Source organism: Canis lupus, chromosome 5 (genome assembly GCF_003254725.2).
Source record: "Canis lupus dingo isolate Sandy chromosome 5, ASM325472v2, whole genome shotgun sequence".
NCBI lineage: Eukaryota > Metazoa > Chordata > Mammalia > Carnivora > Canidae > Canis > Canis lupus.
Window position 1 is genome coordinate 71311001 of NC_064247.1, and position 14187 is coordinate 71325187.

The 14187-nt window shown below is 41.0% G+C and overlaps 1 protein-coding gene and 1 long non-coding RNA gene across 6 annotated transcripts in view; one reads left to right on the top strand and one right to left on the bottom strand.

The window, feature by feature from the left end:
• Window positions 1-1628: 1628 nt before the first annotated feature.
• On the bottom strand, window positions 1629-11029 carry DYNLRB2 (dynein light chain roadblock-type 2). The gene is made up of 4 exons (XM_025426932.3): window positions 10878-11029; window positions 8459-8534; window positions 2700-2867; window positions 1629-1870 (listed from the first exon to the last, which is right to left on the bottom strand). Exons 1-4 carry the CDS (start codon window positions 10878-10880, stop codon window positions 1827-1829), a joined length of 291 nt encoding a protein of 96 aa, XP_025282717.1. The 5' UTR covers window positions 10881-11029; the 3' UTR covers window positions 1629-1826.
• Window positions 11027-14187, top strand: part of LOC125755164 (uncharacterized) — a 124728-nt gene continuing 121567 nt past the window's right edge. For 2 of the 5 annotated variants that reach the window (XR_007410962.1, XR_007410963.1), the window contains exon 1: window positions 11027-11214. This is a non-coding gene — a long non-coding RNA (uncharacterized LOC125755164). The remainder of the gene's footprint in view (window positions 11215-14187) is intronic. The other 3 variants (XR_007410965.1, XR_007410964.1, XR_007410961.1) reach the window with 2 other exon arrangements.

Here is a 14187-nt window from a genome sequence, read left to right on the forward strand (position 1 = left end):
TGGGTGGGCTGGGAAGCTATGGGGAGCTGACAGATTTAGGTATTAGAATCAAATGTTGCCTCTGGTACATTTTATAACAATGAACTAATTTTTACAATTTTGGGGGGGAGGTGTGGAGCAGGTCTCACAAGAGCATAAGCCCTCTGACAAGATTATAAGCACCAATTCTATAGGCATGACCACTCTGATAGGAACCCACATACCCAATTCCTGAAAGACACCTGACCCATGTTTCAGGTAAAATCCTTACCTGTAAAATCAAGGGGTCAACTACGTCATTTCTGTTGTCCTCTCCCTCAGTAATGCCATTGGCTTGCCATCTGGATTCTAACAAGGCCTTGTGTATGTTTGGACCTGCCAGCAGATGCCGAAGCTGTCTGTGGGTGAGTGAGTTATGGTACCCACATCCCACTGGGCTGAAGGATGAGGCGGGGTCCATGGTGGTATGTCTGGTCTCTAAGTCATGGCATGGAAGGAAGGGAAAGACTGTTATTGAGACTTGCTCTTTGCCTGAATTTTCTCTGCTTACAGGCTGCATCTGGGTCCACTCGGGAGGGGTTCAGGGTGGGTGGCAGGTGGCACTAGGGATTCAGTGGAGAAGAAATACAAATTCGATACCACCTAGAGGTGGAAAATGGAGAACAAGGGATCTAAAAACAGCTAAAAATAAGAGACATGGCAACCAAATGCAACATGTGACCCTTGATAGAATCCTGGATTAAAAAAAAAAATCTGTAAAGGACATTATTGGGACTGTTGAGGAAATTTGAATATGACTGTGTATTAGATGATATTGTATCAATATTAAATGTCTTAAATATGAAAGCAGGGTTCTGGTTATGTGTATATATGATATATACACATGTATATCTAGAGAGATGAAACAAACGTGAAATACTAAGAGTCGGTGAATGTGAGTGAAGCTTATGTGGGAGTTGACTGTGCTATTCCTACTCTGCAAATTTTAAGTCTTTTAAAATAAAAAGTGTGGGGAGACTGCTTGAAAGTCAGATATGTGGTAGTTTGGGGAACTGGGTAAAGGGTACCCAGGATCTCTGTGTAATTTCTTATAATTTCATGTGAATCCTCAGTTATCTCAAAATAAAAGGCTTAATTAAGAAAAGAGAGGATAGAAGGTAAATATGGCAAAATACTAACATCTGTTTTAATGGGGCTTAGAAATCTGTTATATTTGTTCTGTTATTACTTTCATTATTTTCTGAATATTTGAAATACCTAGTGGGGTTTTCTGGTCAGCCCTGTAAGCATGCACCTGGCCTCAGACCTGCTGCTGATCTCACAGGCTGGTGTGGCAGGAGCACAGTTTGGGATGGGAGGAGGTGCTCAGCTGTGGGGCTGACCCTGCTGAGGACCACACCTCTGACTTTTTGCTTCCCTTGTTGAAGCGGGGAGAGTATCTAGTGCCTCCGGAGGGTCAGGACTTCCTACTTCCCTGGTAGCTCCTGAAGCACTCCATGGGATCTCCCTGAGATGCTAAGGAAATGGGCAAAAGGACACAGCCCCGCTGATTCTTGGTGTACCTTTGGACTGCAAGGATTTTAGCAAGGAAGCCTGTCTTCTCATGAAACTCCTTTGGTTGTGTGTAGTATAAAAGAAAGAGACTCACATATCAGAACTCATTTATTATGTAGCTAAATCACAACTTTATAATACATTGGAAAGGGACTAAATGAGACGTGCCAAATAGTTTAAATGTAAAAATAGAAAACAGTGTCTGAAAGGTCAGTTAGATTGGAATATAATCTTAGTAATAAAGTAAAATGTTTTCAATCTGACATCATAGGACAGGCTGGGCTGTAGCAGATCTATTCACATGGGTTCTGAATGACAATCAAAAGATATTCTTTATCTGTGGAGAGATGTGGACAAAATTAATCACCTGAAAAATTAAACTTAATAAATGAATACTTCAGCTAATCTGCTTTTCTCTTCAAAACATGACTTGGACTTTCTGTTGACTGATGGTTCCCATCCTGGTTGCACATCAGAATCACCTGTGGAGCTTTCAAAAGCTCTCATGACCTGGCGCCCAGTTCCAGAGGTCCTGATTTCACTGGCCTGGGGTGAGGCCTCAGGTATCAATAATTATTTTTATAAAGCTCTTCAAGTGCTTTTAATGTACATCCAGGGTAAGGACAAAGGTGGAGAAAAAGCTTCAGTTTGGGGGTTTTATAGATGTTCTAGAGAAGTTTGTTCTAGACAAGATATAGGAACATGAGTCCTGTTTTGCACAGACATCTCCTAACACTGTGCATGTAATTCCTTCAGGGAAAGAAGTATTTCTATGGTGGCTGTTGTTGACAGGTCAGGTGAATGTATTCTCTCCCAGCGAAGGTTTAAGACCCTACAGTCTGATCTACTCTGTACTTTATCCCCTGGACAGGAAACATTTCTTTATACTACTGAAAATCTCTAATGTGAGATCTACATCTCTTAATTATTTTGATTACTGATAATAAATGCAAATAGGCAAAAGAGTCAACTTCTTCAAAGGTTAAATTTGCCACTAATTCCACAAAATTTCCAGATTGGATTTTTCAGATTCAGACATCTTCATTTTATAATTAAAGAACATTATGAGCCATATTGCATGTTAAAAATCTATAGTTCTTTGAAACAAAGCTTCTATCCAGTAAAGCAGAAAGATGTTTTAAATATGAAATGAAATGCCACATTACCTGGGGCTACCATGATTTCATGTTTCTTTGATCTGATCCTAAGAAAAGTGAGGTCGTTCTGAGGATCAATGTCACGTACTGTGCTCTTGGCTTTCATCGTCAGCTGGTGAAGAAGACCTGCATATTGAACCGTTGTTGAGTTGTCCAACGTTGTTCGAATAGGGATGCCTGTTATGAGATTCACTTTGGGGTTAACATTTTTTAATTATAAAAGGAATATGCACACTGTGGAAACAATGGAATATACTGATGACTATAAAGTGGAAGAAAAAGTTATGGCTGGTATTACTGGTAACATTTTAGCTTATTTCCTTCCGATCTTTTTGTCTTTACATGGATTTTAAAATACAGTTGGGTCGAACTATGATTACAAATGTGACTTTTGCTTTTTTCTTCATTTAAATGGTAGCATATTCAAGTTGCTCTTGTCAGTGATAATGTCATCAAATTATTTTCAATGACTGTACACTATTTTATAAACATATCATAATATAACTAATTCCCTATTGTTAGATCGTTAGGAACAGTTTTTGTTGTTGTTGCTAATGGTGTGATGAACGTTTTTATGCATACATTTTTTGGAAGTTGTGAATTAATTATTTCAGAACAAAGTTAACATATTACTCTAAAAAATGCACTTCTCCAAGCAGCCAATCTACAGCCATTTTTCTTTGGAATGCCTGGTCTGTGTCATGTTTCCTCCCCTAAGGCCAGCAATAGAAAGGGATATTGCAGCACATATTGAAGAGTATATCAAAAGGGATTTAAAAAATTTCTTTGTAACTCCTCATACTGTATCTTGCAAACTTTAAATTTTATATCAGAGAACACGGCAGCAAAGGCATGGTGGTTCTGCTGGGCATTCCCTGGTTTGCGCTCATTCTTGGTTTAAACATTATTAAATTTAGCCGCTTGTGTGCTCTATTGTTCCATTATGCGCATTTAAATCTGAACCTATTAATTTAACTGGGAAAATCTAGCCAGACAAATATGCAAGTATAATTCAATTCACTTCAAATCAATCTCAGCTCAATTCAGGTCACTTGGTGCTCAGGGCTTATTTTTTTAACAGGTGCTGTGCTAGGTATTTTACATATGTTGTGCCTAATCTGAGAGGGACTTCAGATTATTTTGAGAACTACCAGATAGCCAGGGAATTGCAAGGATTTTATTTGAAAACGTGCTTTTAATTTAGGGGCACATATGAAGGGGAACTTGGGGTTGCTCAAATTTCACAGGTACATGAATTAAGGCCAATCAGTGAAAGAGGCAAACACAGCTCTGGGTTTTCCCTCACAGAGAATGCAATTCCAGAAATTGTTAAACAAGAGAGGACTTCAAGAGTGCAACAGTATTACAAACTAAGGATTTTACCCGTTTTTCATGAAACTCTGAGAACTCCATTCTGACTGTGAAACAGACTACTTGCTTTTCTCTTTTAAGAAAACTGTTAACCTCTGGAACAGGTCTTGCCAAATAAGACAAGGATAATATTTAAAGGAAAACCTGTTCAATAAATAAGTCTTTTTATCAAGTTTGTTCATCTGTATATTTATTTATTGGCCTCTTTACCCTGAAGTCAGTTATATCATTCACAGCTGATGAAACATCTCAAGGCCTGTGTCTTTAACAAGCAGCAGGCTGAAATGTAGCAAGCACTCCACCTTTTGAGAGCACCTCCAGAGGACTAGTTTTATTTTGCATCCTGAGGAGTGGCTACCCACAAAGTCTGCAATGCTCAGTGTCAAAACAAGAAATACAACCAGAATAAATTATTTAAAATGTAGATGACAAGATTATGAATCCGGTGCTCAGGCCTATTTAGTTAGTCTATTCATGATCCAAGCCAATAAATAAAACAGCTAACCTTTCTGAATAATAAGTGCACACTGTGGAAACTCTTAGAGTTGTTCATATCCACTACAGACCGCTTGAAAAAAATCAATCAACAAATATTTATTAAGCTCTTGCTTGGTACCATGTGAGGTAATTAAAAATAATTTATTAAGAAGCAATTTTAGCACACAGTATAAAAGTATAAAATTCACTCATGTCTCCTTCTGAGAGGTAGTTACTGCTCCCAGTTTGCAGAAGCATTCTAAATGTGTTCAAATATGTTTGTGTTTGTATTCTTCACTCCTTAATTATATTGTTCTCTATTCTGTATTTTAATTTTTTTCATTTAATACTCTTGGACAATTATTCCATACAGTACATATAAAGCAGGACCACTTAGGTTAGTGAGTGCATAACATGATTGTTGAATGGATGACTTGTGAACACGTAACTGGTAAATTCTCCTGGTGGGCATTTAGATTGTTCTCAATCTTTGACTTTTATAAGCAAGGCTACATAATATGTCTGTGTGCATGCCATGTCACATTTGTGTCTATGGGTAGGGTAAATCCCTACAATGGAACTTCTAGAACAAAGAATATGAATTTGATATTGCTGAGTTTATGGCACTACTTTAAAATATGGCTCTTTATAGGCACTAGGGTGGCTCAGTGCTTGCACATCTGTCTTTGGCTCAGGTCGTGACCATGGGATCCTAGGATCTAGTCCTGCATCATGCTCCCTAGAGGGAGCCTGCTACTCCTTCTGCCTATGTCTCTGCCTCTGTCTCTGTGTCTCTCATGAATAAGTAAATAAAGTCTATAAAAAATATATGACTCTTTATGATCTCAGTAAGCTGGTAGTCTTTGGCTGTAGAAGTATTTTGGTTCATTGTATTTCAAAATATAAGGAATTGGCTGGATGGCTGATAAAATCTAGTAAAATTCAAATAATAGATTATTAGAAATGTCAAGAATATTTAAAATTAAGAGCCGACAGAAATCAGGCTTACTACATAAGAATGCTTAACAGTTATGACTGTGAAACAAATATATATATTCACCAGTGTCTAATTCAACAATCACTGCTGCAATATTATAAACAATGAATGGTTTTATAAATGAGAAACCAACGTTAACAAAGAATCTATTCTAATAAAAACCTGTACCACTCAGCAGTGGGCTAAACTGATAAGTCTACTTTATTGCCATGGATAGAACGCCTATGTTTCAGTAACGGTGAAACCAAAGGACTCTATTCAACATGCCATATGAGGAGATAAACATGGTAAAAGGCCTACATAGTCACGGATAAAACCTGAAAATATGTTAAAATGATTTGTTGAGAATTACGCTAAAACCATTAGTAGTAAACAAGAACACGTGAATACCATCTTAGTTAATTATTTTTAGTATTAAGGTTCATGGGTCTTTTGAAAGCAGCAAAGCTGTGCTATAATAAATGACACTTCATCTAAAATTCAGTAGGCTGCTGAAATGGAATATTTTATTAATTATGATCACACAACTTAAACCATATGCTATTAATAAACATGCTTGTCATACACTCTGGTTATTAATAATCTGACCATAAAAATAAACCTCTATTCTATATTTTTGGGAAAAAGTTAATTTGGCTTTCAGACAAGTGCCCTGAATCCTAACATAATCTTATCCTTGTAGGGGTTAATTAGATAAAGTTAATGGGTATTAAGAATAATATTTTGTTGCCTTTGGATAAGAAAAATGTTAAGAAATTTGAGGGAAAAGCAAAAATCAATTGTAATTCCAGGACTCAGAGATGATCACTGTAACATATCCCTGCCTTTTCTTTCATATGTATCTTAAGTGTTTATGTGTGACTGGCTATATTTATGATTAGAAAGTGTTGACCTACTGCTTGTTCCATGCTTCTTTTCACCTAATAGTTTCCTGTAACTCTAAATATTCCTCAACATTTTAAACAGAGTAATGGCTCATCAAGTATTACATAATTAATTAAAAAATTTCCCTACTGCTTAGATTTATTTACTGATTTTTCTGTTTATTTATTGCTATTGTATATGATGCCTCAGTGAGTCTCCTTTATTATTCTTTACTCAGGATAAATTCCAAGGAGTGACATTGTAGAGCACAGGGTATGGGCATTTTCAGACATATGATGCGTATTGCTAGGATTATGTATTTTCGACTAAGATCTTCCAATGTAACTTGTCAAATGAGTTATCCTTGGTTGAACAGTATACCCTCCTGAAAATTCAAATATACCTTAAATATTAGAATGTGAAATAGGGTCTTTGCAGATGTAATTTTTTAGATGAGGTCACACTACAGGGTGGGCCTGAATCCAAGGGTTGGGGTCCTTATAAGGAGAGAAAACAAAGAGGAGGATACCACGTGAGGATGGAAGCAGACACTGGACTGATGGATGCATCTACAAGCAAGGAATGCCAAGGACTGGAAATGGAAACCAACAGAAGGTGACACATCAGCAAGGAAGGATTCTGTGGAGCCTTCAAAGAACAGCTTGTCCTCACTGACACCCTTATTTTGACTCTCAGCCTCCGGAACTGATAACTTGCTAAGGTTTAAGCTACCAAGTGTGTGGTACCTTGTTATGGGAGCTGAAGAAAATGAATACATTACCTTTCTGAATCCATACAGATAGCCTGTCTTAGGGGATGTGTGGAGTTATGAACATGCCAGGAAAAAAATCATTTCAACCGGAACAATGTGCTAGGGTTGGACCACTTCCTGGAAATATTAGGCGTAACTCTTTCTTACGTATAAAGCTGATCTTAAATCCTTTCCCTCCTGATCACTCAAGCTGGGTGAATTTATTATATTCATTTGGTGTTATTTTTCATTTTATTTTATTTGCAAAACATATCCAATATTTTATCTACTCATTGAATGTTTTATCTGTCCAAATCAATTAAAAACTTTCACATTCTCAGAATTATTTAATTATAATTATATTAAGTGTTGGGTATTGTGTCGGGGACTTGATCAATTATTATTTAATGATCACAACCATCAGTAAAGTAAGTCATATTCTATTTTTAATTGATAAGGGATTGAAGTCTGAATTTGGCTGTGGTTTGCAGTTGCTCAATAAACATTTATTGATAGAACTGTGCCAAAATAATGATTAGCTGTGAGATTCTGTTGTAAGCATTCTGCTATGGCAATATGCCAATTTCATGGTTGCACTGTGAATTATGTGAAGTAGCTACTCTTATTTCAACAAATGCTCTGGGATTTGCGGTACTTCTTGCCCTTGCAAATGCCTGAATTAGCAATGAAACTAGCAGGAGCCTTTAGAGGTTGCCCCATAGCTGAGCAGGGAGCAGTCTGCCAGAGAACATGCTCTGTGGATTGTTAACAGGGATTGTGGAATGAGAGCAAGTTTCTGGTGTAAGTCGATGGATTTCATGGGTGGAAATGTGCTGGTCCTTCTTATACTATGACCACAAAGCCTATACTATACATGAGATTAAAATTGATTCTCCATTTATTAAGGATGGGAAAGGAACAATTTCATTTAAAATGAAGACTGAAACTCTGTATGCCTTGTAATGTTAGAATAAAAACTGCCAACAATGACATCCTCCCTGTCTTCAATATGATAGTTTTATTGTTGCTTCTGAAATATTAGAAGGGTCACCAAAGTAGACAGTGTATAGTGTTTCTTAGGGATATACAGATATTTTTAGACATGTCTTATTCATATTTATATCTTTAATTCTTAGAGCACTTGGTATGGAACAGAGGCTTAGATGTTTGATAAGTACATGTTATAGCTAAAACACAGAAAACATATGTTTTATTTCAAATTCTAAGATGTCTGTCCTAGGCTTGGCACAACAAGTAGTTTCTCGGTTGGCTTATGTATGTCAAGAAGGCAACCTGTGATATATTTACCTTCTGCATTTACGACCATAGTTCCAATGACCCCTTTATGGCTCTGGATCCTCTTTAGGGTTTCCTCCACCTCTGCCTGAAGAGATCAGGAAGGCAATTAACCAAACTCAGTCTTTGTGGTAGCCCGAATCCTAAATTGAATAATGTTCAGAGACATCTACCCTCCTATCCCTTTAGCCTAAGGTTCTTGATACTATAATCTCAGACCTTTGGAAGAGAGCTTTGAAACTGTCAAGTCTTGTACAAGCCTGCCAAACTGATAAGACTCCTACATAAAACCTTACATACCTCTGGGCTTGAACTCTTCTAGGGATGGAGAGCTTACTGTCTCACAAGAGCTCACTCAGTTTTAAATATCTCTGTTTGCTGGAAAAGCATTCTCTAAGTTGGACAGAAATCTGCTCCTGCTCATGTTTTACTCATTTATCTTTCTGTATTCATATGAAAAATTCCTTATCTGTATTATAGCCCTTTACATAGTTACTGAGCTATATGGTTACTTCCGTCTTTCTAAAAGTATCCCTTCATGAGAAATCTCAGTCTTAGTCCTAAATGTTACCTCCTTGAGAGTTCAGATGATTAAATTCAGATGATTAAATCTGTAAACACAGCAGAGTCTAAGATTCCAGGATTCTGTTAGTAACAATAGCCTGGGTCTCAGTGCAAATGTTCAATCACGAATATTCAATCATGAGTGATGATGCTGGAACACCATTGGGTTTTAAGCTCAGCTTTCTGAATTAATCTTTTGCACAGACTCTATTGTACCAGTTTTATTCCCTTCTACCAATGCTAAAATCACAATCTTTTCCAAACTTGCATATTATTCCTGAGTAATCACTGGATTTTCTGGATTCAAACAATATCCTACAGAGTCACTTGATGAGGGTTTGTGATCTATTTTTTTTCCTTCTGACATCGTATGGATGAATATTATGCTACTTTAGTCAAAACTTTTCTTTTGCACTTGCTGTGGGCAGGAACACTTCCGTCCTCTTTTCCACCACTACAGCAGGTGTTTTCTGAATTTCGGGCATTCGTGTGCTGGACTCCCACTTTTTGCCATAATGAATACCATCTACACTATTTACCTAGTATGCTCGTTGAATTATCTCACTATTAAAAACTTAAACAAATGCATATTACAAGGAAACTATACATCACTACCACAGATGGAAATCTGCTGATTGTCATAAACAGAAATAACCATAAGAACAAAAATAAATGAAGAGAGAACATATTATTAAATTCTACTCCAAAGAAAGGTCTGAGCCTGAGCACTGATGTTCAGGTTAAAAAAAGAAATTACCAAATGACAGTGCTTAAGGACCTAACAGTGCCAGGAGCTTTCTACTGGATATAGTCTACCGGCTGGGAGAAAAAAAAAAAAAAAAGAAGAGGAATAACTTCCTCAGATATGATTCACTGTGTTGTTATTTCCAAGCTGTCTTACACAGCAACTTTGCATATCACTTTGGGAAACACTGCACTAAGGCGGAGTAGTTATACAGGGGACCCAAAACATATTACATCTTTGTGTCTTTAAGGACATTGTCCACAGCTCCTTACGACCACTGACCCCTCCTTTATCTTTTTTTTTTTTACTTCCTTGTCAAATGCTTCTCTCTGTTGTCAGCCTTTCCCTCTCTTCTTTCAGCTGTTTTTCGTGTTTTCTGCGCTCCCCAATGCAATCTCTTCATCCCAATTTCCAATCTCCTTTTAATTCCTCTCTTAAAACTCTGCTTTCACCTTGCTGCTTTTTTTCACCAGTCTCCACTTTCCTTTTCTTATCCTTCGCTTTCAGTTTTTGCTCTGTCCTCCCTTTCCTCTTTCCGCCCCCCTCCCTTTTTAAGATTTTATTTATTCATTCATGAGACGCACACAATGAGAGGCAGAGACACAGGCAGAGGGAGAAGCAGGCTCCACGCAGGGAGCCCGATGCGGGACTCGATCCCGGGACCCCAGGATCACGCCCTGGGCCGAAGGCAGGCGCTCAACCACCGAGGTACCCGGGCGCCCCTCTATTTTCCTTCCTTCTCAGCGTCGCCTCCTTCTCCGCCCTCTCTCCCTGTCGCATCTTCCTTCCTTCCCAGGATGATCCGACTTCTCTCCACATCGCCTCCTTCCTCTTCAAACTTTCCTCGCTGTCGAGATCCCTCACCCCTTCCACACCTGTCATACCCGCCCCACCTCTCTCTTCCCTTTCTCGCCGCTCACACCTCGCCACTTCCAGCCGCCGGAATCAACCCTCCAGAGACCTATCCCTCACGAAAGGTTTCCCCCATCTAGGTATCTTGTCCCTGTCGCCCCTCCAAAAAAGCTTCTGGAGCCCCCAGCCCCGGCCGCGGCCCCGGGCCGGCCAGGCAGGGGAAGCCCCAGACGTCGGCGCCCCCGGAGCGGAGCGAGGCTCCAGATTTACCATCGTGCAGACAGCTGGACTCTCGGCTCAGTCCGGCGCCAACGCGGCCCGGGAAGTCCGCAACGCTTCCAGCCGTTGCTAGGAGACGGGGAGGATGTGACCTCCCGGAAGTGCCGGCACCCGCGCCTGCGTGGACGCGGTCCGGCGGCGGCCGGGGGCGGCTCTTCCGCCCTGAGGTGGCCTTGACGCCTCCCGGCCGCCGTAGGCCGAGGTCGGGGCGCGGGGCCCCTGGGGCGCTCACCTGGGGGCACGTAGGCCCGTGGGGCCGGCGGCCTGCGGAGCGGAGCGGGCCCGGGCCTGGTGGTTCGGTCGTGCGTTCATTCAGTCATGCCTTGAGGTACGCCGTACCGTCGCACGTCGCACCGCTCCCTCGTTCAAGAACGTCTCCTTGACCACCCGCCACGTGCTGGGCGCGCTGGGCCCCGGGACCCTCCAGCTCGGGCGACGAGCGAGTGCAACAGGCGCAGCAGCGCTGGCCGAGCGTGATGATGCGCCCGGAGCCTGCAAGCGAGGGCCGGGTCCCTCCCCTCCGGGCTTGGGCCACTTCCGGGGGCTGGGGGCAGCCGCCGCCGCCCCACGAGGCCCAGGCCCAGGCCCAGGCCCAGGCCCAGGCCCGGAGAACTTTCCACACGCCCCGCCGTGGTCCCCGCCCCCGCCCCCACCCATAGTTTTTTTTTTTTTTTTTCTTAAAATATATTGAATAGTACAAGTATATATATATATATATATGTAGGTTACTTGTTGACTTCTGTGTCCTTGCCCCCCAAACAGTAGAGCCAGCCGCCTCTTCTACTCCCCTCACAGGGTCCCGTCCCCTTACTGCCCTTCACTCAGGTGCAGGGTTTCTACTCACTAGTATCTTTGTTTATCCCCTTAGGGTTTTGTTTTTTTTTGTTTGTTTGTGTTTGTTTTCTTTTTTTTTTTTTTTCTGGTCATTATCTGACAGAGGTTCTGAGTGGCTGAGAAATTGCAGGTGGTAGTGCGGGGGGGGGGGGGAGGGGGTGGGGGCGGGGGGAGGGCTGAGGGCTGTACAAAGTGCCCTAGAAGAGCATTTCACAAGGTGTTGAAGGAGCTGATGGAGGAAACACGTGGAGGATCAGCCAGGGGTGCTGAGGAGGGCGTTGGTGACGCGTCTGCGGCCTGGGAGGCAGAGACCAAGCATGTGTGAAGCGCCCGCAGGAGCACGCGGTGGCTGCAGGCCTCAGGTCCTGGGGTTGGAAGAGGGCGACCGGCGATTGCTAGACACAAGTTACAGGTTGGGAATGCACCCCCACGGGACCCTGCTGTAAGGACTCCCCATACTGCTGAGGCCGTTTGTGCCTCCATCCCCCCCACCCCCAACAGCCTCCAGCCCAAAAAAGGCATGCTCATTGCTAAGACGGTCAACTAGAATCTGAATGGGCCTGGTCAGGGATGCTCTGAAACAACCAAAGTTGTGAGTTGGGGCTAATTGGCCCATTTCACCTTAGAGTCTATCATTTCGTGACTTTATGACAATACCTGAGAAGTTCTAGTTCTGCTCTCTCTCTCTCTCTCTCTCTCTTTTTTTTTTTTTTTGTGGTGGTGGGGGAGATTCTGGTTAGCCTCATTCTGTCCTTTTTCCTCCGAGAAACATAATGCCTCCCCCCAAATCCGGATCACAATAGCTGAGTGGTTCTCCTTTTGACCGACACCTGGAACTCCAGCCAAGATTATTTATAGTGGACAGCTAAGGTTGTACGGTAGGAGTCTGGTGTGTGTGTTTACACATCTGCTCTTGACTGCCTATATCTAGCATTTTAAGTAATCAGAGTATAGGTATTTACAGTAATAAAAATGGCTGAATTGCATAAAGGCTGATTCTAGGGATTCTGGGTGTTTCTGATCAAGGATATTCCTAGTTGGTTGTGTAGCCATTTGTTTTGCTTATAAAAATCGGTGGCCGTGCACCATATCTGTTATGTCAGTCAGCTTTAATGAAGGAACCAACTGCATATGCATGGGGTGTGAATCCCCTCGTTTCTGGAGTCAGGGTGTCAAACTCGTTCAATAGCTGACAGCTGTGATTAGAGCAAAGAAAGACTCTGGCATGAACAGCACTGACAGGAGTACCCAACTGCTGAAAAAGTAATAAGAAGTAGCCAAACTGACTTCTAACCAACAGTCAAGTTTGACTCACTGTGCACAGGAAATCAATGAGGAGAATATGAGCCATTTTCTCCTTATTGATTTTCACTTCTAATTATTCCTTGGAGGTACTTGGTTTAATTTTTATGCCTTTTTGGTGAATTATCCCCTTCCCTTCCCCTCCTCCTAACATCCCCCTACCCCTCCTTCTAACTTACAGTAAGTGCTAAACAACTTTGAACTTAAGTGAAAGAGTTAGTGTGTATTCTTTTTTTCAAGTATTCTGAAGTGACCCCAAAATGGGTGGTACACACAAAGTCCACCATTCTTCACATAATTTTGTCAAAATGAGGTGATTTTTTTTTTTCTGAGGTCTCTCTTTCCCACTGGTCGTTTGCTGGTGCTCCCTTGTTTAGCCTTAAGCAATCCAGGTAATTTGATAATCTCGAGTCTCTCTTGGAATTTTCAGTACCACCCCATACATTTATATTATCTTTGGCATTCATGCTTGGTTGGCAAATACTATAAACTGGGCCATGGAATATACATGGTGCCCATTTTCTCCTAAGATAAGGCATTCTTTCTCAACTAAAACAGAACATCTAGTACTTATTTCCCACCCGAAAGTGAAATTTTAGATTCTTTCATTAGATTCTTTGAAAATGCCCCTTAGTAGTAAAGCAGAATTAGAGTATGTCAGTGATCTCAGTAAGCCACATAATCTGATGCCATAGAATTGCAGAATTCTAGGTTTAAGGTTTCAGAAGATCAACTATTTTCTACTTATTAGGACAAGGGCACCCCTCTAGGGTAGTTCTTTCCAAGTCAAGTGTCACATAAACATTCACTTGCCATAAAGGAATTGTCCCTGTTGGAATTAAAGTTTCATTGAGCGCAAAATTTGGAGTTGCATGCAGCCAGAGTTGATGTTCCTAGGTGTGTTTCCTAGAGTAGAATAAGTTCTCAGAGCTTTCACTTCCTCATAAAAAGGGAAAGATAATACCTATCTTAGAGAGTTGATGTGAGATATAAATAATATGGGTAAATGCCTGGCTTTGTACCAAATGTCCAATATAGATCATTTTACCATGTTTCCCTTTTGGGTCTTTTCCTTTCTTTAGTTCAACCTTCCTTTTATCTTTCATTTCTTTTCTCTCCTCTCTCTTTCCATCTTGTTTCTTTCTCTAATCTCTTCCTCTCTACT

Bases quoted from the DNA above. Each gene is read 5' to 3' on its own strand.
- DYNLRB2 (XM_025426932.3), bottom strand. The intron at 2,868-8,458 runs GTAAATATATCA...ATCTCATAACAG, and splicing joins TATGGTCGTAAATGCAGAAG to GCATCCCTATTCGAACAACG. The intron at 1,871-2,699 runs GTAATGTGGCAT...ATCTCTCCACAG, and splicing joins TGAAATCATGGTAGCCCCAG to ATAAAGAATATCTTTTGATT.